We start from the raw sequence: 26203 nt of genomic DNA, 5'->3' as shown, positions 1-26203 counted from the left end.
CCAATGTACATTCCTAGGAAGCATGGGAAAGATGCACATTTTTTCTGCATTGATAAGATGGTGAAGCAGAGCAGGACCAATGTCAGGGGTACGCATGCAGTACCAGAGCCCTGCACTTAGAAAAATCTTGCACTTGATTTAAAGTTCTGCTGTCACCATCCTGACATTCTTAATATGTTTTAAACAAGGGGTCTTGTATTTTTAATTTTCACTAGATCCCACAAATTACATACCTGGTCCTAATATGACAAGAAAGCACAGGAAACTAATCTGACGTTAATAGGTTAATGTTCATTTATTAGGTGCCCATTGGATCCACATAGTGTTACTTTGAAGAACAGCTGAAGAGTGCCTCACTTTTGTGTCGAAATGCAAAACTAAAACTCTTTAAGCTTAATAATACCCACTTTTAATAAATAAAAATAAAAACAAAAATAGCATTTTATTCACTGCTTAATCACAAATTCCCCCAAATCAGAGGATATTTGGATTAGAAAGATAAGATGAATCATTTCCCATTCCAAATATTGAGGAGCAGCTAAGTATAATTTTGCTAACTCCTTCACATTTTCTTTCCAGAGGAATATTTTACATCTTCCAACTTGTTATTTTTTAATTAAAAAAAATAAATTTATTTATTTACTTCTGGCTGCATTGGGTCTTCATTGTGGTGTGCGGGCTTCTCATTGCGGTGGCTCCTCTTGTTGTGGAACATGGACTCTAGGCACGTGGGCTTCAGTAGTTGTGGCACGTGGGCTCCAGTAGTTGTGGCACGCAGGCTCAGTAGTTGTGGCTCACGGGTTCTAGAGCACAGGCTCAGTAGTTGTTGCACATGGGCTTCGTTGCTCCACGGCTTGTGGAAATCTTCCTGGACCAGCGCGTGAACCCGTGTCCCCTGCATTGGCAGGTGGATTCTTAACCACTGCGGCACCAGGGAAATCCCTTAATTTTTTTTTAACTAGGGAACTTCCATTTCTAGGAACAAAAGAATTCAAATTCTGCTCTTTCTCTTTTCCCACAGGACCCGCTATCCATTGTCTCTTCGGGAAGATAACCTTCCCTCCTAGCAGAGACATGAATGGGAGAGGAAATGTGCATCCTTAATTACTACAGATGTTGCTTTATGGAATTTTGATTCCAGGAGAGCTATGGAATGAAAAGCTTATGCCCCAGGGCCCCCTCCCTGTTCAGTCGCTCTCTGGGTACTCATCTAGATAAAAGGCAGTTAAGAATCTAAAGCTTGCTTGCCAGAGTCCTACAAATCAAATCCTTCCCCTTTTGTCTTTAAAACGACACGGAATTCTAAACGCACACTGAAACTGGATGGGGGATAGCGTGTGTGTGCTTGGTGGCTTCGTCTCATCCATCCACCTAAAACATTTTTGTCCTGGTTTGAAAGCCTCATATCTTCCCTTTTGGATTCTAGTACGATCATCTTTTGTTAAGACTGGTTTACAGTCCCACCAAGCCCAGTGGGGGCCATTTCTGTGAACACCAGACAGCAGCGTAGAGTGTTCACTCTGGCTTCATTCAGATTTAACTAATATATGTCTGCAGGAGCCTTTAGAGACTCTCATCTCTGAAAGAATAAATGCAATAAAAGTCTGTTTTCTGTAGCTGCCAGTGCTTAGTGTCAAACCATGTTATGTGGCACCACCCAGCAGTGACAATTTCATTTTAATACACAGGGCACATTTTAACAAGGCCAAGCCATCCCAGCAAAGAGGGAGATGGAGGAGCTGCCGAGGGGAAAGGCTCAGAGTGAGACCCATGGAACTCTGGGGGAGACTGCATTTGAATGGCCACCTTAGCAAGAATGTGACCATTTTCTTCTCCAGTTTCACAATTAGCCTATTTGAAATGCCAGCCCAAGCTATCTGCAATCTGGCATGCGCTCCACTTGAAACTGACACTAATATTATCAAGTGGGTCTGAAAAGGCAGCGTGCCAGACAAAGCTGCCTTTCCATGGCCCCTTCAGATGGGCCACTGAATCCCTACAACTGCACTCATTCTTTCTAGGCAGTACCTGAACCCTCTCACATCCCTCAGAAGAGCTCGTGTGCCTGGCCAACCATTCACCCGACAATGCGATGCATTAATTAGGTTCCTACAACGCTCCAATCATTGTATAAAGTCTCAGGGTTTTCTGTTAGGTCTGATGTTTAAATACAAACGTGCATTAAAGGTCCTGTTTGACATTCTTTCTTGTCTCCGTGCCTAGGAACCTGGCTTCAGTCATTCGAAACGCGCCACTGAATTGTGATTTAGAGAACATTTCTTTTTTACAACAGCTACTAATAGGTGCTAGTTTCATAGCCAATACAATCCCCATGGGCAAATTACACCAGATGAGAGCCTGATCCAATACCGGGAGAATGTTCTGGGTCAGACTTAACACACAGGGGTGGCAGAGTATTGTGTACAACGATTTGCAGCCTACCTGTCTCACCTCCATGGAGAATCTCTCAGTTTATGATCTTAAATCAATAAGCATGATTACGCACATAGTTAAAACAAATCCACCCTGTCATTTATGATGCTTAATGAAAGGTTTCCACTATTGTGAAATTTTTGTGGTTTTGCAATCACAGGCTCCGTACAAATTATTGGCAACTTAGAACATACAGCTTTGCAAGCCATTCATCCTCGCTTCCGGTAAGATTTGCTGAAAGTGTCAACATGAAAAGATTTTGTACAAAACAAATTATGTCATTGGCTTCGTAATCCATGGTAACAGAAGGAATAACAGTGAATTTCAGCAAGAAAGAGGAGTGAAGGAGTTGAATTTTCTCAGTTTTTGCAATTTGTTTTCTTCCTTCGAGGTGCTTGACGTCTTTAGGAGACAAGTGTCATAAATGCAAAATAGGGCCGTAGACTGGTCTTCCTACCACCTCCCTTTGCAGAAACTCTGACATTTTGGTGGCCCCTTGCTTAGCACTGAAGCACATTCCTCTTATGAAATGGAGCTATGGACAATATTTGGTTCATGAAAACCCACTCCAAAACTTTAGAATCACATATATTCAGGACTGGAAATACCAACTTCTACATGGTACAGAGGAAGAAAATAACACCAGAAAGCAGTGGCTTCTCTAAAGTTGAGTTGGTGGAGAAGCCTGCAATGGAACCTTTGTCCGTTGACGCTGAGTTCGTTGGCTTGTTTGGAAGGGATGGGGCTCCACTGCTGGCCTCCTGTCATCACTCCTGATTTCCTGCCCTGATCTGCTTTCATCTCTGCTGAAGCTGGATGGGGCCAGCCATCTCCATTTCATTCAGCCATGATTAACTAGAGTAGGTGTTCTCAGAAATGGAGATTATACCCTGATATGATATAACAAGAAGGGCACTTCACCTGTGTGGTATTCTTTCCAGAACTTAGACATAACATGGATCCCATCGTGAAATAAACATCGAAAAAGGCAGACCTGGAGACATTTTCCAGGATACCTGGCTGGGACTACTCATGGAAAACAAGGAAAGTCTGAGATACTGTCAGAGACCAGAGCAAACTGATGAGAAAAACCACCAAATGCAAAATGGTACCAGGGATTGGATTCTGGAACAAAAAGAGGATATCAATGGAAAAATTGGTGAAATTCCAATAAAGTCTGGAGTTTGGTTAATAATAATGTACTGATGTCAGTTTCTTAATTCTGACAAATATGTCATGGTAATGCAAAGGGTTAACAATGGGGAAAACTGGATGTAGGGTATACAAAACCTGTGTATTACCTTTGTAACTTTTCTGTAAAACTAAACTTATTCCAAAATAAAAAAGCTTATTTTTAAAATGATGGTGCATTAAAATTATCAGGGAACTATTTTTTAAAAATACCAGTGTCTGGGCCCCAGCTCAGGAGATTCTGACTTAATTGCTTTAGCATGAAGTCTAGGCACATATTTTTGAAAGCTGCCGAGGTGATGCCAGTGTGCAGTCAGGGTTGAAAACCACTGTTCTGGAGTTCTCTGTCAGGTTCCCCAAACTGGAGACCATGGGCCAAATCCAGCCTTCACGAATGTTTTGCTTGGGCTGCAAAGAGTTTTTGAAAAATTTGAAATGGTTGTCAACATTTAGAGATTGGGAGACTTCCCATGAAAAGTTGAATTTCTGATTCCTCTTGAAAGATGCGATGAAAGACGGGATAAGGTGTTTTCTGCATGGCAACTATGGTATAACAAAAATAAATTTGGTCTCTGTCCTTGGTTCCTAGCACAGAACTCCTAAAACTCTGGGGATTTCCCGAGTGAAAGGAACGTCTTCTGTTATTTGTAATGGATCACTTTTGACTATACCTGAGTTTCTGTTAATGAGGTGATTCAAGGTGAGACCCCTAGATAGCTTCAGAATAGGGCTGGTCACCAGAAAGACCAAAGAATTAGAGGGCTGGAGCTGTCAGGCCCACTCTTCAGTGTCTGGGGATGGGTGAGGGGCTGGAGATTTGAGTGCAACCACCAAGAGCCAATGATTTAATCAACGGCGCCTATGTGATGAGACCTCCGTTCAAACCACTGAACAACAGGGTTTGGAGAGCTGATGGATAGGTGGGCACATTGATGTGCTGGGAGGGTGGGACACCTAGAGAGGGCAGAGAAGCTCTGAGCCGTTCTCCTACCCGCTTCCTTGCCCTATGCACCTCTTTCATTTGGCTGTTCCTGAGCTGTATCCTTTATGACATACAGGTAAATATTTAAGTGTTTTCCTGAGTTCTGTGGATAGTTCTAGTGAATTTTCAAGCCTGAGGGGTGTCAAGGGAACCCCTGAATTTGTAGTGGGTGGGGCAGAATTGTGGGTAGCCTGGTACCCCATTTGTGGTGGTGTCTGAAGTGGGGACGCTCTTGTGGGACCTAGCCCTTGAACCTGTGCAGCCTGAGGACAACTCTGAGTAGTTAGTGTTAAAACTGAAATGAATTGTTGGACACCCAGCTGGAGTCAGAGAATGGAAAAATGACACACATTCAATGTCACAAAAGTCCACATATTTAGTGTCAGAAATGATGTCAGAAAAAAGACATCACGGCAAAGTTACTCTAGATTTGAGCAGTTGTTTTCTGTAAACAGAGCCAGTTTGCCATCATTCCAACCTACCTGTATCCATTGCCAGTCTGAAGGAGAAGTAGCAGGTGGTATTTATTGCTGACTTTGCACTGCTTTCTATTTCTACTTTTTAATAGTGGAGTCAAGAGGAAAGAAAATTAGTTCACTCATCCATGTGTGCTGATGTTTTCTGCTTAGCCCTCCCCCATACGCCTTCTCTGCTCTGCTCTATGCCCCAAAGAAGTGACCCTTCCATGGACTGTATCACCTTTGCTCTATTACTTGATGGTTTTTATTGGTGTCACCACTGGAGGCCTGGTGGAAACAGAGAGAGATCTGGCTGGTCCTCCTCATTCTCTCTGCTTTGGCGCCACGTCTGTCTGGCAAGGGTTACATCCCTCCCTGTCTACAGCGCCTCTAGGCGGCCCCTCCTCCAAGGCTCTGGGTCTCACTGGGCTCTGGGCACATGGCTTCACCTGCTGTCTGCTCTCAGGGGTAAAGGCTTCCTTCTGCGGCTCATCTCTGGGTATCTCAGCGTCCCTTCATCAGTTCCCTTAACTCTGCCCACACTTCTGTAAATACTCCTCCATGCTAGCCTCTTCAGTTGGATCATTTGTGGTGAAACTATGTTTCTAGCCAGCACTTTGACGGCTACATCATAAAACTATCAATACCCAAGGAACAAAATGATCTCTGAGGCTGTGTATTTCAAGAAAAATGTAAGAAAAAATAAGTTTACTTACACTTAGTCTGGGAACTGCTTCTTTCAGACTACCTACCTACCCCCAGCGGACATCCTTGTCTGGATGCATCATAATCTAAATCTATCTTTTAACCATAGATTAATTGTGTTCAAAGGGAATTTGGTAAAGAAATGGAAAAACATTCAATTCAAAAATTAAAACTGAGATAAAGAAGGAATCAATAAGTATAATATGTTCAGGTATAGAAAACTCTCACCATTCAATGCAACTGGAACTCATTTGATCACTTTTAATCAGTCTCTTTGAGCTGCAGCCATATTTCATTCATTACTAGATATTACTATCTATTACATTTCTCTTCTTTTTTCTACGATATATCAACCTTGCCTTTTTTCTGTTTCCCAAGTATGAGGAACTGGCCCCAGCTTAGCTCTCCTTCTCTCTTTTCCTCTGCTGGGACAGCTCTTTTCCCTCTCCAGGCCCACCAGGGAGTCTCATGCTGGTTTCTTCTTATCATGTGCATCTTAGGTTAAATGCAGTCTCCTCAGAGGGCTTTCCTGTCCTTTACCTCAAACCTCTCATTTTGTCACATTCTCTATAGCACCCCTATGCTTTATTTTGTTTTCATAGCACTTTAGTTATTTGATATTAATTGTTGATACTCATTATTTACTATTTTATGATTGATGACATACTTACTGTGTCCCCAATCCAGTAGAATGCCAGTCAATTAAAGCAGATACTTGTGTGTGTGTGTGTGTGTGTGTGTGTGTGTGTGTGTGTGTGTGCACATCTCTAATTATCACATGTAGAATAATTACTGGCACATTACTAGTGCCCACATATTTACTGGGTGAACCGAATGAATGCATGGATGAATACATTTTACGGGACTTCCCTGGGCGCAGTGGTTAAGAATCTGCCTATCAATGCAGAGGACACGGGTTTGAGCCCTGGTCCGGGAGGATCCCACGTGCCGCGGAGCAACTAAGCCCGCGAGCCACAACTAATGAAGCCCGTGTGCCTAGAGGCCGTGCTCCACAACAAGAGAAGCCACTACAACGAGAAGCCCGCGCACTGCAAGGAAGAGTAGCCCCTACTTGCCGTAACTAGAGAAAGCCTGCGCGCAGCAACAAAGACACAATGCGGCCAAAAATAAATAAACAAACAAATAAGTAAATAAATAAAATCAAGATGTCAGTACTCTGTAATGACCTATATGGGAAAAGAATCTAAAGAGGAATAGATATATTTATATGTATAACTGATTCACATTGCTGTACATCTGAAACTAACACAACATTGTAAATCAACTATACTCCAATAAGAATTAAAAAAATATATACATTTTACATATCAGGAAGGGAGGCTAAAAGAGTTTAAGTAACTAGTCCAAGAACACAGATAGGAAGAACAGAACTAAGATGAAAACTAAGTTATTTCTGACCATAAAGCCATATTTATAACCACACGGATACAGATGGATGTTAGGTTGGTCCAATTCATAGAAAGCAGAGCATGTATGAAAGATATTAAATAAAAGAGGCTCACATGTGCCCTCCAAATGATATTTCGAAGTCTTTCTCTTTATTGGCTGGAAGCCAACAACCTACCTGAAATCCCCACAGCCTTCAGGGCCCAAGAGTCCCTGTCATGGTTTGTACTTAGGGCAAGCACAGGGTAAAGAGATCTTACAGACCCTGAGCACAGGGAATCGCCTCTATTTCCAATTGCAAGGTAACAAAGTTCTCCAATTTCAGTTTCACAAGGATAAATAATATTCAGAACTCTCCTCCCATCCCACGGAGGGCTGACTTTGGAATAACGCCATTCCAATTTCAAAATAATAGAACAATAAACTGTATGTTTTTTCTCCTTTTCTAAGTTTTTATAAAAGCATGTATACAGAAAGATTGAAGACCAGGGGATTTCGGAATAATAGATTATTCAATGTAATTTAATTCATTTGTTTGTTTGGTTGACAGGTTGGTTGGTTTGTTTGGGTTTTGAAAACCAGGGCTCCTAATACACGGAAAAGAAAGTAGAGTGATCTGCCTTCTCTAGCCATGACCATGACTTTCTGATGTTAAAGACAGAAAGACAAACAGACAACATAAAGAAACGATGAAGATAAACACATAAAACAAGAATAAAGATAAAGAAGCTACAGGGTGGACCAGGGGTTTTCTCTTTAGTGGATCACATCTGCTGGCAATTGAGAGAGGAATTAAAATTACTAAAAGGAATAACAGTCCACCTTCTTTTCAGTCTCAGCAAACACAGTTGTAACCTGTTTCTGTGCAAACACAGCTGTAGTTTGGTGGTTACTAATCACTAAGTTTACATTTTAGAGATTTTCTTTGCTCACATTTGATTTCCTAGTTCCATGCATTTGAGACAGTAATGGCAAATGAACTGCCAAAACATCAAGGGAGAAATATTAACACAACATTTCTTAAAGATGGATTTAAGGTAGATATGAATCGAAACACATTCCAAACAATAAAATCACGTTTAGATAGGCTTGATGGTCATTTTAAAGCATCATATAGTTGCCTACAAAGAAAGTATTGGCATTTGCCTTATAATTTTAAAAGTTTCTATACTTTCTTTATGTTTATTCTGAATCTGAGTTCTCTTTCTATTTCGGGAGGTGGGAGAAGATAGGCAGCAAGAAATGTCAGGCAGTGGAAAGTAAAGAATAAAATTGTAACGATATTTAAAGTAATTAAAAGAAAATACAAAAATAATATTTTAATTAATTTTTAATAATCAGCCTGATATTTGTCTTCCTGTAACTGTGATTAGTTTTTTTACTTAGTGAAAAGAAAGAAGCACTGAAATGATTTATTTGGAAAACTTGCCCATTTGGTAGGGAGTGGTAGAACACTGCCCAGATGTTAAAAGTCATTCAAACAAAACTCCATGAGAATCAAATTAAGAGCACTGAAGAGAGGTGAAAAAAACTACAGAATACAAAGGTCTCTGTGCTCAGCGGTCTCTCACGCCCTTTAGCTCACCAGGGGACAGTAAATGCATTGCTTAAAGAGGTTCTATGTTCCCAGATGTTGAAGCTGGAGTAATTGTGAACGCTTACCCTCATCCCTTCTCCACTTTGGGTCATTCTTTACCGGCCTCTCATAACACTCGTTCAATGTGATTTTTGTTAGACAAATGGTCTTATGTTTCTGGGAATGGGAAATGGATAACGTGAACATGCAGTCCTGTCCCTCCAGACTCAGGCTGATTTATGTTCTGATCCTCATGCTGGAAGGCAAGGTAGTCTGTTGGCATCCGCGAGCTCTGCAGTAGTGGGTCTGACTGTCAGCATTCCCACCATAAACTTTTGTTTTTCAGGGTTTATGACTTGGCTATAAAATGCTGCCTGCAGGGGGGTGGATCTTACAAAACTGTTTTATGTTACAAGAGAGGAAAAAAATAATAATAAAATAAAATGAAAGTCTGTAATTTCAGACACCATCTAGTGCTTCTGGAACGTTAAAAAGCCTGTAATTGTGCTGTCTCTGCACCCTACTGGCATTCAAATCAATGCTTTGAAGTTCAGTGGTTTAAATATAAAACGAAGATACCACCTTTACTTTGAAGAGGTGATTTTCAAAGAAGATGAATATAGCTTACAAGTAAAATAATAATGGAGGTTTTCTTTTGAGTCAAAGGAATTTCAGGATCTCTTGCACATGAACCAAGAACCACACCTGGGATTTTGTCCCAAGATGGCAGTGCAGAAAGACCCTGAGCTCACCTCCTCTCATGAGCACACCAAAATTACAACTATTTACAGAACAACTATCAATGAAAAAGACTAACTTAACAGAAAAGATCTTCCACAACTAAAGATATATCATTATTTGTTTGGCTATAGCCCTTGTGATCTTGAGAACATGGGCTTATGTTCGCCTGTACCCGAACCTGTAAGTGGGTTCTCCTGCTTATCTTCTGTGAGATATTGTACAGGATTTTAAACTTCTCTTGCCTTCATTTTTTCTATAACTGTAAAATGTGAATATAATAATATAACAAAAACAATAATAATTAACTCAAAAAGCCAAAAAGAAAAAAAAAGGAGGAACCACAATGAGACAGGTGGGAGGGGCAGAGTCATGGTATAGTCAAGACCCGTGCCCCCCGCCCTCACCGCCAACCCCAGTGAGTGAATCACTAAGGGGAGGATAATTACAACTGTAGAGGTTCTCCCCAAGGAGCAAGGGGCCTGAAACCCACATCAGACTCCCCAGGCTGGAGGTCCTGCACTGGGAAGACGAGCCCCTAGAACGTTTGGCTTTGAAGGCCAGTGGGGCTTACTTTCAGGAGACCCAGAGGGCTGTCGGAAATAGAGACTCTACTCTTAAAGGAGGCATACAAAATTTCACACGCTCCGTGAACGAGGGCAGAAGCAGTAATTTGAAAGGAGCCTGAGTCAGACCCACCTGCTAATCTTGGAGAGTCTCCTGGAGAGACAGGAGGCAACTGGGACTCCCCCTGGGGACAGAGATGCTGGCAGCAGTCATTTCTGGGAGCTCGTTCTGCCATAATAACACTGGTGCTGGAAGGTGCCATCGTGGAATCCTCCCTCTAGTTTATTAGCCTCAGGACCCAGCTCCATCCCCACCCGCCAGTCTGTTGGCACCAGTACTGGGACAGGCAAGAATGTGGAGAAAAGGGAACTGTTGTACACTATTGTGGGCATATAAATTAGTGCACCCACTGTAGAAAAGAGAATGGAGAGTCCTCAAAAAACCAAAAAGAGAAATACCATGTGATTTAGCAATTCCACTAGTGTATATATCAGAAGAAAACGAAAACATAATTCAAAAAGATACATGCACCCCAATGTTCATAGCAGCATTGTTTACAATAGCCAAGACATGGAAACAACCTATGTGTCTATCAACAGATGAATGAATAAAGAAGTTGTGTATATATGTTTGTTTTTTAATATTACACTCATTAATTTTTTGTTTTTGTTTTTGTTTTTTTTTGCAGTACATGGGCCTCTCACTGTTGTGGCCTCTCCCGTTGCGGAGCACAGGCTCCGGACGCGCTGGCTCAGCGGCCATGGCTCACGGGCCCAGCCGCTCCGTGGCATGTGGGATCTTCCTGGACTGGGGCACGAACCCGTGTCCCCTGCATCAGCAGGCGGACTCTCAACCACTGCGCCACCAGGGAAGCCCACATCCATTAATTTTTTTACTGAAGTATAGTTGATTTACAATGTTGTACCAATCTCTGCTGTACAGCAAAGTGACTCAGTTTTACATATATATACTGATACATTCTTTTTTTAATATTCTTTTCCATTATGGTTTATCCCAAGAGATTGGATTATAAATTGTGTGTATATATAATGGGTGGATCCTAATCGAATCTGACTGACGCCCTTTTAAGAAGAGATTAGGAGTAAACACAAAGGGCAGACCATGTGAAGATATGGGAAAAGAAGGCCATCTACAAGACACAGAGAGGAAACCAAACCTACTGCCACCTTGATCTTGGACTTCTAGCCTCTAGAATTGGGAGAAAATAAATGTCTGTTGTTTAAAGCCACCCAGTCTGTTGAATTCTGTTATGGTAGCCTAAGCAAACTAATATATCCATACTTTGTACCAAAAATCTTTTGTTTAAAAAACAAAAATACAAAACATAGATCTTCTTAGAAAATGTGTTCTCTTGATGAATCTGAAACATGTTCCTTTCTCAGCAGGAGCATAAATGAAGGAGAAACTAATGTGTTAGAGAGGTTTTGCGGGGCAGGAGGTGGGTGCTGAGCTAAAGGCGTGTGCACGCAGTGTGAAGTGGAGCATGGCAGGCATTTAGTGCCTCCTGCACTGGCTAGGCCTCCAATAGCAGGCTGTACAGTCTCCAAGAATGCGTAAGTTGGACAATTTCAGAGACCCAGGTGTTGCAATTAGCTCTGCCTTGACCATGACGATCAACAGTTAACAATGTTCTGAAAACTTGAATGCCTCATGCATGCGTTCAACTCTGGGAGATGTTTTTCATTCTGCTGACTTCTCTTCAAATCTTCAGACCTGTATCCTGCATAGGTCTCCCCGTCTAGTATGTGTAGAACATTGTGGGGAATAAGAAGAATTTTAAGACATGGTCCATGACCTCAAGGAAGTCAAGTTAGAGATCAGTTAATCAATGCATTTTCATATCTTTCCAAGTGGGTTCACGGAGATTGGTTTGGGATGGTTTTTCCAATGATGGCAGGGTTCCCCATAGGGGGAAACACCTGCCTGCAAGGGGCTGCCTTCCAGATGACATTAACATCCATCCATTCATTCATGTTGAGTCCGCTCAAGACCTCAAGACGCATAAACACACCCAAACGTGGAGACACAGCTTTTCCTTTTCTTCTTTGTTATTGAGCAGTTTCAGTTTCCCTGTAGTTTCCTTAACTTTGTTTCTTCATGAAAGCACAGCAGGTACCACCATTTTAACTCCATTCCTGGCTGAGATCCTCTTTTGTAAACATTCTCTTAAAGTTAAAAAGAAAACTACTCATCTTTTTCCAACAATGAGAAAAGTGCAATTTGTTCTTTTCTGTTTTGTTTAAAACATCAAAAACACACAGCCACGGCCTCTTAAATGCAAATGCCCTCTTCACCTCCCCTTAGATTTCTGAGTTCCTTGAGACTACCCAACAGTTCCTGTTTCTCGAAATCTTTCCTCTCTTCTCTCTTCCACTGACTGAGAAATTCTACCATCTTGCTCTTTAGAAATCAATGCTGAAACATGTGGACGCTTTGTTCACCCCATGGGGTCTTTAGCTCTGGGGTGCTGGGCATTTATTATCCCTAGTAGAAACTGACGGCATCTGATTTTGTTGATCTACAGGCATAGAGAGGACTGGGAAGGGGTTATGCATACCATTACGACTTGAGACAGATATAAACATTCTATGTACGGATTTTAGCAAGAACAACATATTTCTAGTTACACTGGAATTCTCTGACTCAAAGCAAAGATACAGTCAGTTTGATAAGCTACTTTTCTTTGAATATTCTATATTCCAGCACTCTTGTAGTGCTAGAAAGGGATGGAATTAAAGGGAATACAAGGAAAGAGCAGGTGTTTTACCTGGCAAAGCCAACGCCTCTGCTGACTCCATTAGCATCTCTTAGTATCCTTGTGGAAATGACATGTCCAAATGGTTTCAGCATAGTCTCAAGCTCCTGTTCATCCATAGAAATGGGGAGATTTGAGATATATAGGTTTGTTGGGTCTTGCTCTTGTTGCTAAGGGAAAAAAGAAACACATGCAGTAAGTTCTGAATATTGAGAAACACTGCAGAAATTTATACATTTTGCTTACACTGCCATCTAGATTCCAATCTCTAGCATGCTCTTGGAAGTTCTTTCAGTAAGGGTGGTATTTCTTTTCACTGAATTCCTTCTTGCCAGAATGCTTCTCATAGAAGCAATGTCATCAGTGAAAATCAAACTTTCTGTCTAGCCTTCCTTAGAAAAGTCTAATAAACTTTTATTGCAGTTGAACTAAGGTAAGTATGTATATTCTATGACCATAACTAGTGGTTCTATTACCACTCTAACTACTGTCACCACCAGTTACTAATGTTGCATTTAGTGAGTGTTCATAACATGCTAGGCATTGCTTTAAACACTTGATATACATTATTTCATTCAATATTTCCAGTACATATAATTGTTACTACTTTACAGTGGACAAAATTGATCCCTAACTTGGTCTAAGTTATACAGCTCTTAAGTGTCAAAGCCAGGGCTAAAACCTGGGGGTATCACCAAAGTCCATGGGCTTCCCTGTCTTGCTATAGTGCCTTCCACTGCACCAATGGGGAGAAAAGAAGTGTGGTCCTAGGACAGCATTTATCATCAGCCTCAGCATCAATGGGGAACTTTCTAGAAATGCAAATTCTTAGGCCCCACCTTGGAATCAGAAACTTGAGGGTGGGCCAAGTGATCTGTGTTTTGACAAGCCCTCCAGGTGAGTCTGATGACCGCTCAAGTTTGGCAATCACTTCCATAGACCACAGTTAAATATTTATCTATGAATGAGATTATGAAGCAGTAGTGCTTAAATAAGCTTTGCTTAATAGAATGGGAAACCAAACAACAACTGCTAGCATTATTTCTAAGTGTGTGAATATCTTCTATTTCACACAATGAATTAATAAGTTGGAACTTAGTTGTACGCATGTCTCAAAATAAAGCACAGACAAAAGCCTGACATGATTGATCATTAATATCAAAATAGATCCCATATTTAAATGAACTATTATATTTTAACCAACACAACAACTTTAACTTCAAGAAGAAACATGATTAAATTGGAAAAAGCAACTCTGAAGTCTATAGGAAATGACATTATGTAATAGTAAAATATCTTTTGTGCAGAGATGATATATTCTGTAGCAAATTTGAGGTTTTAAGCAAAACGAAAAATACAATAAACAAAATTCCAAATATTATTACAGATCAAGAAATAGTTTTGGCATGAAACTAAGCTCCATTACTTTTAATAGCTCTAAATATTCAGACAGGCCATAATATTTTTATTAAGTTTTGAGATGAATAAGATCTATTATTAGGTTCTTTTTGAAACATAGTTTAGTTTTCAAACTTTTTGATCACCAGGAAAAACAGTGCAAATAAACAGGTAATCAATCAGGAAAAGATAACAGCTTTAGTATTTGGGAATAGTGTATATGTAGGAACTGTACAACTGTAGTCTCTCTCTCACACACACACACACAGACATACACACACACAGACATACACACACACACACACACACACACACACACACACACACACACCCCGCTAATTAATGGCATGATCCTAGAGAGAAAACAGAGATGATATTATTTTTTTCCTAAGTGGATGTGATCCCCCGCCCAACTGCTGGGGTGATGAAAAAAGAAAAAAAACCTAAAAGAAAAAAAAAAGTGGTGTTTCAGATACATAATAACAAATCTACGTATATATGACTTTTGACTTTATATTATTTTACTACTTATCCTTTAATTTTAATCTTCACATCATCATTCCAAAGGTAGTTAGGCAAATATCATCATACTTATTGGATAATGAGGAAATGGAGGCATGAAAAATTCATCATCTCACCCGAGGACAATCCAATAATTAGTGACAGGGTTCAAATTAAATTTAGTCAGATTTTCTATCTTCCATCTCAGTGTATTTTTCCAGTAGGCCAATGTTTCCAAAGCTTCAATCATTCACATATCATCTTAGAAAATTTGCCAGCCATGTACTATAAGGTTATTTACTTAAAAGTTTTCTTTTGTATTAATTAATTTTTATTTATTTTGGCTATGTTGGGTCTTTGTTGCTGCGTGCAGGTTTTCTCTAGTTGCAGCGAGTGGGGGCTACTCTTTGTTGTGGTGTATGGGCTTCTCAATGTGGTGGCTTCTCTTGTTGCGGAGCATGGGCTGTAGGTGGGTGGGCTTCAGTAGTTGTGGTGTGTGGGCTCTAGAGCACAGGATCAGTAGTTCTTCTGAGTACATGGGCTTAGTTGCTCCATGGCATGTGGGATCTTCCCGGACCAGTGATCTAACTGTGTCCCCTGCACTGGCAGGTGGATTTTTAACCACTGTGCCACCAGGGAAATCCTTAAAAGTTTTCTTTAAATCTAAATATCTTTGGGCTTAAGCAAATCCATTGAAAAAGATAACAGTATGTTGCTACCATAGCTAAAAAGCCAGTATCACTTGGCATAAGTAGGTTACTATCAAAATCGGCAACAAATTCACATGATTAAATTATATTAGATACTGTTTGTTCACAGAAGATTGTGACCCTGGTGGTTGACTCTCTCTTAGTAACAAATGAGATTCATAATTAAGAGAGGTATTAAGCACACTAGGACCAGACAGAGTCTTTTTCCTGTGAAGAATCAGAATTGAGAAAGAGTTGAGAGAAGAAAAACTTTCCTATGATGTGATTTCTGGAGTTTATACCCTAGATCAACCCAAGTTCCAGTGGGAGTTCCTGCTTAACCCAGAGAGTGGGCTGCAGAACATGGCAGTCCCATGAATGGGCTGGCATTTGCCCAACATTCTGTATACCTTCATCCTTAATGAGGCTAAACAACCATAAGCAACTAATCCCACTAGTGAAGCATAGTGTACAGATCTAAGTAGCAGTACACCAGTATATCCTGATTCAAATCCATTTCCAAATTCTGCAAGTATAGAATGCACTGCAACTTCTCAAAATGGTGTGTAATTAACATACGGAGCTTAATACACAAGAGATTGCCCAGTAGCTATTTTCTGAATCCAAATTCAAACAGCAAGGCCAACTCCTTAATCTGTATTCACAGAGACAGTACAGAATTGGAGAGTGTCATTCCTTAATTTGTATTTACAGGAAGAATACAGCATTTGGGCAGTGTTATTCATTAAGTAATTCTCTCCTTTGAAATACAATATGAGTCTTGAACATATTCGTTGATGACAACAGAATTTAATTTCTGCATAGAATGAACTTTAAAATAATATATGCATTTATATTTTTATTTTCAGTTTTATATCTATGTACCACATTTATGTAAATAGATGGGCTCTTTCAAAAGGTTCTTTGGCACTATGAACCTAAAAGAATGTGCCTTTTAAATCTGCAGAAAAATAACTCATGTGATACCTGCAATCTAGAATCTTTTTGAAATCTTTTTGTTTTCTAACTTAAATTTTCATGATCATTTAGCTCCAGAATGGACCTAAAGGAGCATCTTGTCCAATCTGATATTTAACAGATGGCAAAAACAAAAACGAAAACAAGCTAAAATAGTGCTTATGACTTACTCAAGGCCACTCAGCTAAATAGTAACAGGCTAGAGATAGAACCCATATCCTTTCATAGCTGATCCAATGTCCTTCCCAGTTCTTAACACTGCCTTTCCTCCTAAACATCAATGAATAACAGATGGCAAATTGTGGTTCAAAGGAATATTTGCACATACAAGAATAAATATCTCTGAATCCCTTATTTTATTCACTTTTGCTTATTCATGAAGTAGCTTTAGTTACAGAGGAAAGGCCACAAAAAAAAACGATTCCTAGCCTTAGTCAGCATTTCACACATCATCAACTGAGTGAATACTCTGCAGTGTATGCTAGTCTGTAAAAGTATATGACTACAATTCATACATCTATTACATTTAATTGACCATCTCACCATAAGTAACTCCTCCATTTTGCTCTGTTTCTGTATCTTTTCATCTGTATGGGGATTTCTTGATTTACTATTTAGTTTTGTCAAAAGATTGTGAAAAAATTAGAATGGTACCCTCTCCAACGTTAATGGGAGCAGAGCCCTTGTCATTTTACGTAAGAATATAAAAATTCTTTTTCCTGAAATGACTTCATTTTTCTCAGATTTTTAGTGTTAGGTTTATTGGTACTCATTTGCTTTATTACAGTTGAAGACAATGTCAGAACATTTCAAGGAAGCTTAGCAAATGAATACAAATGGAGGGCAAAATTATTGCTCACATATAGATCAAAGGTTATGTCTGGGGCTGTGTTTTTTGGATACACATTATGACTATTATATATACATGATTCTGGAAAAGGTAACTACCTTTGAAGAAGACTTCAACACTCAATCTGACAACACTCATGCTTGATGAAATTATATTTAAATATTCAGGAAGTAGTTATTGGCATTAGGAATTTTAGAGCAATGTTTCTCAAGCCACCTGTGGTGGGGACCATTTTTATTTCCAATCTGTCACAAACCAACATTTGCAAAATATTTACATTTTTCAAAGTTAATAGAAAAAATTAAGAGACATACAAAATGCAAGTTGCAATTTTTTATGACTACATTAAACAAACCAAAATTACATTTGGATTAAATGTCATGCTAATGTGAACTTGTTATAAAAGGTTTTAAATGCTTACTCTGTATTTCTGTATGTATTTCCTTGTACCATTTGGTGGACCAAATTTTAACACTGTTTTAGGGGACTAGTTCCTATTTTTTTCCACGATAATATATTACACTATGGGTCTTTCTAAGTTATTAGTTTTTGCCTACTTTACATACTATCAAGTTTTTATTAAATCACAAAATTATGGTAATCAATTTATAGTCACTTTTAACTGTTAGGTGGACAAAGCTGTCTCAAGATGAATTGTCCTGAGCAGTGGTGACAAAATATCCTGAAATATCCTGAAGATGTTTGTAACAACTCTAAAGCAACCTCTTGACTGTAATACTTTAAAAACAAATTGAAGGGGATGTTCATATAGACTGAAGATAATAATATTTCGTTACATGCAGCAGAATTTTACAGTACTTAAGGTGTTTCAGGGACATTTATTTTATTTTGTATGGCCCTTTATAATAACTCTAGGCAGTAGATAGGGCAAGAGTTATAAACCCCCTCTACCATTGAGAAGATTGGTTCTAAGATCTTAAGAGGGATACAAAAATCCCATGGCGAGTAAGTGAATAAATGACATCAGAAGTGATATTTTTTGACTCTTGACCCTTTCTACTACAGTACGCCAACTCTGGGGATTGCCTATAAATACTGCTAGTCCATGGATATCACCAGTAGAAAGAAAAATCAATGGGGAGACAAAGGCACAATTGTTTTTTAATGGGATAGCCTATTTTAAATGCTGTAGCAATTTAAAAATTAATAATAATAAATAAATAATAATAAAAATGAAATGTTTGACTTCTCCCCCAAAACAGAAGCAGGGAGTTGGAGCCTCCTGCATTAATAAGCTGCCCTAAAGGCATCGGAGGTTTTAGAATTAGTTGAACACTAACTTTGTACACAGATGCTCTTACTCTTCTAGTAACATCATCAGCACGCTTGTTGCATGGCTCTAGGAGTTACAGCTCCTCTAGGTGAGATCTGGAGGAAGCCGGCCATTCTGGACATACTTGCTTTAGTACCACACACGTGTGTGGTGATTAATTTTATTTGCCACCTGGACTGAGCCCCAGGATGCTCAGGATGCTGGTCAAGCATTATACTGGATCTACCTGTGAGGGTGTTTCCTGGATGACTTTAACATTTAAACTCATCCATTGACTGAGTAAAATAGATTGCCCTCTCTAATGTGAGTGGGCCTCATCCAGTCAGTTGAAGATCTGAAAAAGGCTGATCCTCCCCTGAGTTAAACTTGACGGCCTTCAAGCTGGGGCGTTGTTTCTTTCCTGCCTTTGGACTCAAACTGAAACACTGGTTCTTCTTTGGTCTCTAGTTTGCTGACCTCAGATCTTGGGACTTGTCAGCCTGCATAATCTGGCAGATTCCAGGAAATGAAGCTCTTCATACACACACACACACACACACACACACACACACACACCCCTTACTGGTTGTTTCTCTGGAGAACCCTAACTAATACAGTGTGTTAATTTTTTTCAAATCTGTTTTGCCATAAATATATATGGGCATATGCTCAGCTCTGACCTTCACAGTTGGACCTCTGTGTTCCCTAGCTACAAAGTCACGGCCTTGGACCGGGTAAAAAGGGAGAGCCACAGCCTTCCCTTACGATGGGGGCTCTAGAAGCATTCATTTGAGGTAATACATTAAAGACCATTAGAGGGAAAATAAAGAAAGACTGCCAAGAGGTAGGCTTTCACCCCTAAATGGTGCCCAACAAGTGTGTCCTCTGTCTTATTGGCTAAGCAATGAAGGGGGTGCCCTCTGTTTTCAACTGTCTTCTCCCTCCGCTAAAAGCAAGAAGGTGATTTCTCTTCCCCTGATTTCACATATTGATGGAGTCAGAGGAGAGCCTCTACCAGTTTTTCCTCCCACGGCACCAATAAGAACAATTTCCCTAAAATAATAACCAATAAGAACAACTTCCTAAGGAACACATGTTTTAAAAGAAGGATTTCATTGTTTCAGATTCCATGTAAGCACAGCATTGGCAACTGGCATTCTCATCCCCAAGTTTAATCGGGGAGGGGGGGTTAATTCTGTATAACACACTCAGCAAAGAAAGAGAAAACTGTTTCTAGTGCTCAGGACAACCTGAACACTGGGTTGTGTATGTTATTCTTTAAGGCAGGGCTGGCTTAAAGCAGCCCTTGGGTTGAGATGAGCAGTGAAGTGTTATGAACCCCTTGAGTCTCCATGACTGAATTAGAGTTACCTGTGGTCCTGGGCCAGGTGGCCAGGTGGGATCCTGGCTCTCCTTGACTTCTCCCTCCATATGACCTCATGAGCTCAGCCCAGTATCACCTGATGGGATGGTTTCTCCTGTGAGAAAATGCTAAATTAACATTTTACAATATTGAGATCTCTCTATAGTTTTATCGTAATGTACTGCTATATCACAAAGACATATGGTTTTGTACTCAGGGTCCTGATGGTCAAAAGTGCGAACAGGAAACAAAACTATAGAGAAACAAACTCAATATTGTAAACAATTCTCATCCCCTTTCCTCAGTCTCATTCACCTCTCCGAAGGGGGTCTCCCTGCCATGAGCTCTGGAATACAAAGTTGTCACTTGATTCGTTGACAATGACCCCAATTCTCCCTCAAACAACTGGAATTCTGGAAACGGCATGAGCATGGCCATACATTTGCTATGGCACCCTATTGACTTCTTCTGGAATAATCATCACAACACATACAAAGACAGAACAGATGCAAACCATTTCCGTGTCTTCTGCCCAGAATATGACAGCATAGACTTGCTGAGGCTCACAGGCATATTGGGAACACACACAAATGTGTCACTGAGCGAGGTATAAAGGTATTAGGGACAAAGAATTCCACTCAAGGGCAACCATTCCCATTGTGTTCTATGTCAATGATACCCCAGAGCCCAGCACCAATGGTAACTCCTGGAGTTGTGCAATAGAACTTGGGTGGCAAACACTATGTCCCTTGAGAGTAAGGCAGCCTGATAAAATACAGGGCATCCTGTTAAATTTGAATTTCTGTGTGAAACCACAAGAAATTTTTTAGTATAAGTGTAATAGTGAAGAACAAATCAAGACTCCATATTGGATCTGTTTCTTTTACTTTGACCTTTGTATGCTATTGCTTTTGCTACAAGTTAAAAATGTTACCTGTAGCCTGATATATACAGGATAGTCCATTCTTAAGGTTCTGACCTTTAAAGTTCTAACACTTTCCATTCATACAGAGATAAAAAGTTGCAGAACAGAGAATTACCTTTGTTTTACTGGAGGTTTACAGGAATATCATGACCAGATCAACTTGAATAGCAGCAAGAGCAAAAGATTCCGGCACCAAGAAGTTTGCGACAACCAACCACACCCCGTCCCCTTTTAGGATAAAAGAAGCCTGAACTCTAACTCAGGGATGGTTCTTTGGGACACAAGTGCACCGTCTTCTCATTCCCCTGACTTTCCAAATAAAGTCACTATTCTTTACTCCAACAACTCATCTCGATTTATTGGCCTGTCCTGAGGTGAGCAGTACGAGCTTGGACTTGGTAACGTAAGTATGTCCCAAGTATTGCACGGGACATAGTCATACTAAAATATTCATTGCTACATAGGAGTAATATTATTATCAAGTCATATAACTTACTTGTTGTTATATAGGACTCATTATTAGCACTGTATGGTACAATATTATCTAATATTTATTTTAAGCTTACTGTGTGTCACACACAAGGCTTTAAAATTATTTAAATTCATTATGGTTCTATTCCTTAAAACAGCCCTTGAGATAGATATGGTTAATGTCCTTATTTTACATGTGACAAAGCTGAGGTTATAAGAAGATATGCAATCGTCCAAGGTCACACAGCTGTTAAATCCAATGAGAATTCAAATCCTGATCTATTTGATTCGGAGACCTGAGATTTCAACATAACACAGTGTGTTTAATGGCTGGCTCACAACTTTTTCTGATAGATCAAGGGGAAGGAGCCAACAGTGGCTGGATTCCTACAGGTGTTCAGCGTGTAAACCTACTTGGAAGCACAATTCACCTTTCGAAGAATGGAAATCCCTTCATCCTACTGAGGGAATGAGTTCACAAAAGACCCAAAGTTAAGTTTTGTTTTCAAGGCTGGCACAATAAAAATTTCTCAAGTTGCTAAGAAAAACACACCTGGCTAGTTTTCCTCTAACCTCTATTACATATGGATACATTTAAAACGTATATGCTGCATATACAGAAAGTGAAAAATTACAGCTTTATACATGAAGTTGCATTGCTGTTTTGCTTAAACCCACTTTTATTCCTAAATTGTCCAATGTCAATTTCACAGGAAACTGGCTTTGTAAAGCCATGCATATTTCACGTGGAATAGAGAAAGAGGACACAGTCAGATCTACACCAGCACCATTTTTTAGAAAACAAATTCAGCTATACATTTAAATCCTGTCAGTCTAAGTGACGGATGGCATATCCTAGGTTTATTTAATCCTAGCCTTTCTGAAAAGAGCTGGAAAAGGCTGCAGAACATGTGGTGGCCTACGATCCTTAACATTAGCTTGGAGAAAATGTATGTGTGTGTGCGTTTGTGCATGTGTGTTTGATTACCACCATGAAAACTGATCTATCGATGCAAGAATGAAGCCGGTGGGAGAAGGAAGCCAACTGGGTGCTACCAGTTTGCTTCACTTCTTGCATTTCTGGTATTAACATCATGACCTTGGTAGAGAAATAGCAAACAAGAGGTGCACAGTACGTTGTAGATGTTCAAATGAGATAAACCACTTTACCTTTGAAAAGCATAACTTCCATCATCAATGCCAGCTTTTATTTGGCATATATATTAATTGCGATTTTCTTAAAACTCACCAGTAGGAAAGAGATAAGTTTTATTCTTAATGTGACTCAACATCGAGTTAAATTATGTCACCAGGACTTCCTGGAAGATAGATGAGAAAAGCATGCATGCATCTCCATTTTCCCCCAGTTCTGTTTACAGGAGTCCTGGGCTCTTTGCCAGCACACCTGAGCAACTGGGGGCCCACAGGGTCACAATACTGATCCCAGTCAAAGCCACTTGTGGATTTACATATCTTGACTCAAGCTACTTTACTAAATGGATTATCCTCTTATTTTTTATACTACTGACCATTCATTCACTCACTCATCAAACATTTAATCCTCTAGTCTATACCAGCCACTGAGCTAAATCCTGACAACAGAGACATGATGGGCCATGATTCTCACCTGCCACAGAGAGTTCGGCCTTGTGGCTAGTTTACAGCTAAATTTCACCAATAAAAGCTATTTCTCATTAGCAAACACATTAGTGCAGGCAAGGATGTAGACATCTGCCTCCTATGCTCTTACTGTCCATAACTTGAAATTCTATTTTCTTCAATGTGGTGATTAGACAGTCTAAATTATTTCTAAATGGTGTCTCAGCTATGTTATGAACACAAAAATTAATTCTTGAAATATATAACCCCCTAGGATATATTAAGCCTTAAGACAACCAAAATTTTCAATGTGGGTTCAACTATTTATATATTTCAATTTTAACAAAAAGAAAAACAAATTTATTTATAAACCTCCAGAAAATGTTGGGTAGGAATAATCTGTAAAAGATAGTGACATGTTGACTCTGGCATTTACCAGTTCTATGACATTAACTAGCTATCATTTCTCAGCAAATTTCCTGAACTGTAAAGAGGGAATGACACATTTAATATATTGAATGACACAATATATTAAAAATTTAGTGGCGTTCCAGACACATAGGAGAAGCTCAGTAACTCATTATCCTTTCTATAATTATGAGTAATTATAGAAATAAAGAAATTTAGGACATTGTAGAAGGACAGTTACTAACTAAATGTAAGTCATGTTCATAAAAGAGCAATTATTGCTATTTATTTATTTATTTTAGATTTTTTAATGTGGACCATTTTTAAAGTCTTTATTGAATTTGTTACAATATTGCTTCTGTTTTATGTTTTTGTGTTTCTTTGGCCCCGAGGCATATGGGATCTTAGCTCCCTGACCAGGGATCGAACCTGCACCTCCTACATTGTATGGCCAAGTCTTAACCACTGGACTGCCAGGGAAGTCCTGATTATTGCTATTTAGAATCTGTCCCATTGCATTCCTCATAGGTGCACACTTACTAGATATTATATTAAATTACATGGAGGTGGACATATTAAACTGATGATAAGATCCTTAAAATGTGGCCATTGGATCAGCAAGGAGAATCTAGAAATATATTGCAGGGGGGAAATCTAGAAATATATTGCAGAGCACTGTTCCTATCATTTATGAGCTAAAAAGATTAATGATTTATTACTAGGCTCATTAATCAAAACTGTGGCTGTTGTTTTTTTTTGTAAGGAGCAATCCCATGGTTGAAGTCAATTAGCCCACCAAAGCTATTACACCAAAGAAGTTGCAGTGTTATTCAGACTTCCCCAGGAGTATTTAGAGTATAAAATAAATGCTATTATTCAGAAGATACCAAATTGCTAAGCTCCTTAAATTCATACAATTGGGAACCTGCAGTACATTAACATGCTGAAACTCATTAAGCGTCTTTTTCCCCCAGCTTTAGAGTCACTGGCATTCTCAGCCCAGTTAAGAACAATAACGTGCTCCAGGCTTCCAAGGAGAAAGTGACTTGTGCTCCTCCAGCCCCACTTCAATGAATCACTGAGGCAGAACTGTCAGCCACCCTTTGAGGCAGTGGCTGCTTCTGCTGGATGACCCTAACACCTGAATAGGACTGCAAAGTTAGCTCATACGGTGCGTGCAAGAGGACAGAAAAGAGTAGCAAGTTTATGGCCACCATTTATCTTTACCTTGTCAGAGCTCTCTTTAAAACATTCTGGAATAAATATTCAAAATGTTAGGATTTAACCCATAAAATAAGAATCTATGAGACTCTTTTTTTAATTGAAGTATAGTTGATTTACAATGTTGTGTTAGTTTCAGGTGTAGAGCAAAGTGATTCAGATATATATAACAGTTAGGGTTAGGGTTAGGGATACACACACACACACACACACACACACACACATAAATATTCTTTTTCAGATTCTTTTCCTATGTAGGTTATTACAGAGTATTGAGTAGAGTCCCCTGTGCTATACAGTAGGTCATTATTGGTTATCTATTTTATATCTAGTAGTGTGTATCTGTTAATCCCAGACTCCCAATTTATCCCTCCCTCTTTCCCCTTTGTTAACCATAAGTTTGTTTTCTGTGTCTGTGGGTCTATTTCTGTTTTGGATATAAGTTCATTTGCATCATTTTTTTTTAGATTCCACATACAAGCAGTATCATATGATACTTGTCTTTCTTTGACTGGCTTACTTCACTTAGTATGATCATCTCTAGGCCCATCTATGTTGCTGCAAATGGCATGATTTCATTCTTTTCTATGGCTGAGTCATACTCCATTGCTCTATTGCATATACATACCACATCTTCCTTATCCATTCATCCGTTGATGGACATTTTGGTTGCTTCCATGAAACTCTTCTTATGTAAGTGATTAACTAAATAAATGAGGTATCTTTAAAGTAGGATGCAAACTAAAACTGTGGAAGGAATGTTGGAATTACAAAATCACTACTTAGGGGGCTTCCCTGGTGGCACAGTGGTTGGGAGTCCGCCTGCCGATTCAGGGGACGCAGGTTCGTGCTCCGGTCTGGGAAGATCCCACATGCCGCGGAGCGGCTGGACCCGTGAGCCATGGCCGCTGAACCTGCGCGTCCGGAGCCTGTGCTCCGCAACGGGAGAGGCCACAACAGTGAGAGGCCCGCGTACCGCAAAAAAACCCCAAAATCACTACTTGGTAACAATAATAGTAATAACTGACTTACACAAGAACGATCAGTGTATGTGTCAAAACACGTGAGTGAAAATTTGATGAGAACTAGGAACTGTACATAGTCTCAAAGAATTTTCCCCAAAAGGTTACTAATTACAAGAGGAAAATAGTAACTTTTCCATGGAGATACCTTGCTGACCACATCTTTTGATCAGTCACATCACCAGCATGAAGCAGGTAGACATCAGGTCCCGCCCACTCCGCCCCCTGTGCGATGCACCAGAAGGACAGGACTGTTCTGTAGCCTTCCTTCTAATAGTGAAAAGTTGAACCCACTCATTGGAAAACATCAGACAGCCCCAAGTTGAGGGACATTCAATGTACAATAATTGGCCTTTAATCTTCAAAAATGAAGAAATGGGGGTTTCCCTGGTGGTGCAGTGGTTGGGAGTCCGCCTGTCGATTCAGGGGACGCGGGTTCGTGCTCCGGTCCGGGAAGATCCCACATGCCGCAGAGCGGCTGGGCCCGTGAGCCATGGCCACTGAGCCCGCGCGTCCGGAGCCTGTGCTCCGCAACGGGAGAGGCCGCAACAGTGAGAGGTCCGCGTACCGCAAAAAAAAAAAAGAAGAAATGATGAAGAAATACTGAAGAAGTACGATAGGTTGAAGGACACTAAAGAAACGTGACAAATCCATGTAGGGACTGATGCTGGA

The 26203-nt window shown here is 39.9% G+C and overlaps 1 protein-coding gene across 3 annotated transcripts in view; it reads right to left on the bottom strand.

Annotated features, from left to right (window-relative positions):
- Positions 1–26203, bottom strand: part of RBMS3 (RNA binding motif single stranded interacting protein 3) — a 714611-nt gene that overhangs the window by 226170 nt on the left and 462238 nt on the right. For all 3 annotated transcript variants that reach the window (XM_060022086.1, XM_060022083.1, XM_060022084.1), the window contains exon 5: positions 12846–13003. In XM_060022086.1, coding sequence (XP_059878069.1) covers positions 12846–13003 — 158 coding nt within the window. The remainder of the gene's footprint in view (positions 1–12845; positions 13004–26203) is intronic.

Source organism: Delphinus delphis, chromosome 10 (assembly GCF_949987515.2).
Source record: "Delphinus delphis chromosome 10, mDelDel1.2, whole genome shotgun sequence".
Taxonomy (NCBI): Eukaryota; Metazoa; Chordata; class Mammalia; order Artiodactyla; family Delphinidae; genus Delphinus; species Delphinus delphis.
The sequence above is the reverse complement of the archived record's forward strand: the minus strand, read 5'-3'. Positions and strand labels throughout refer to the sequence as shown.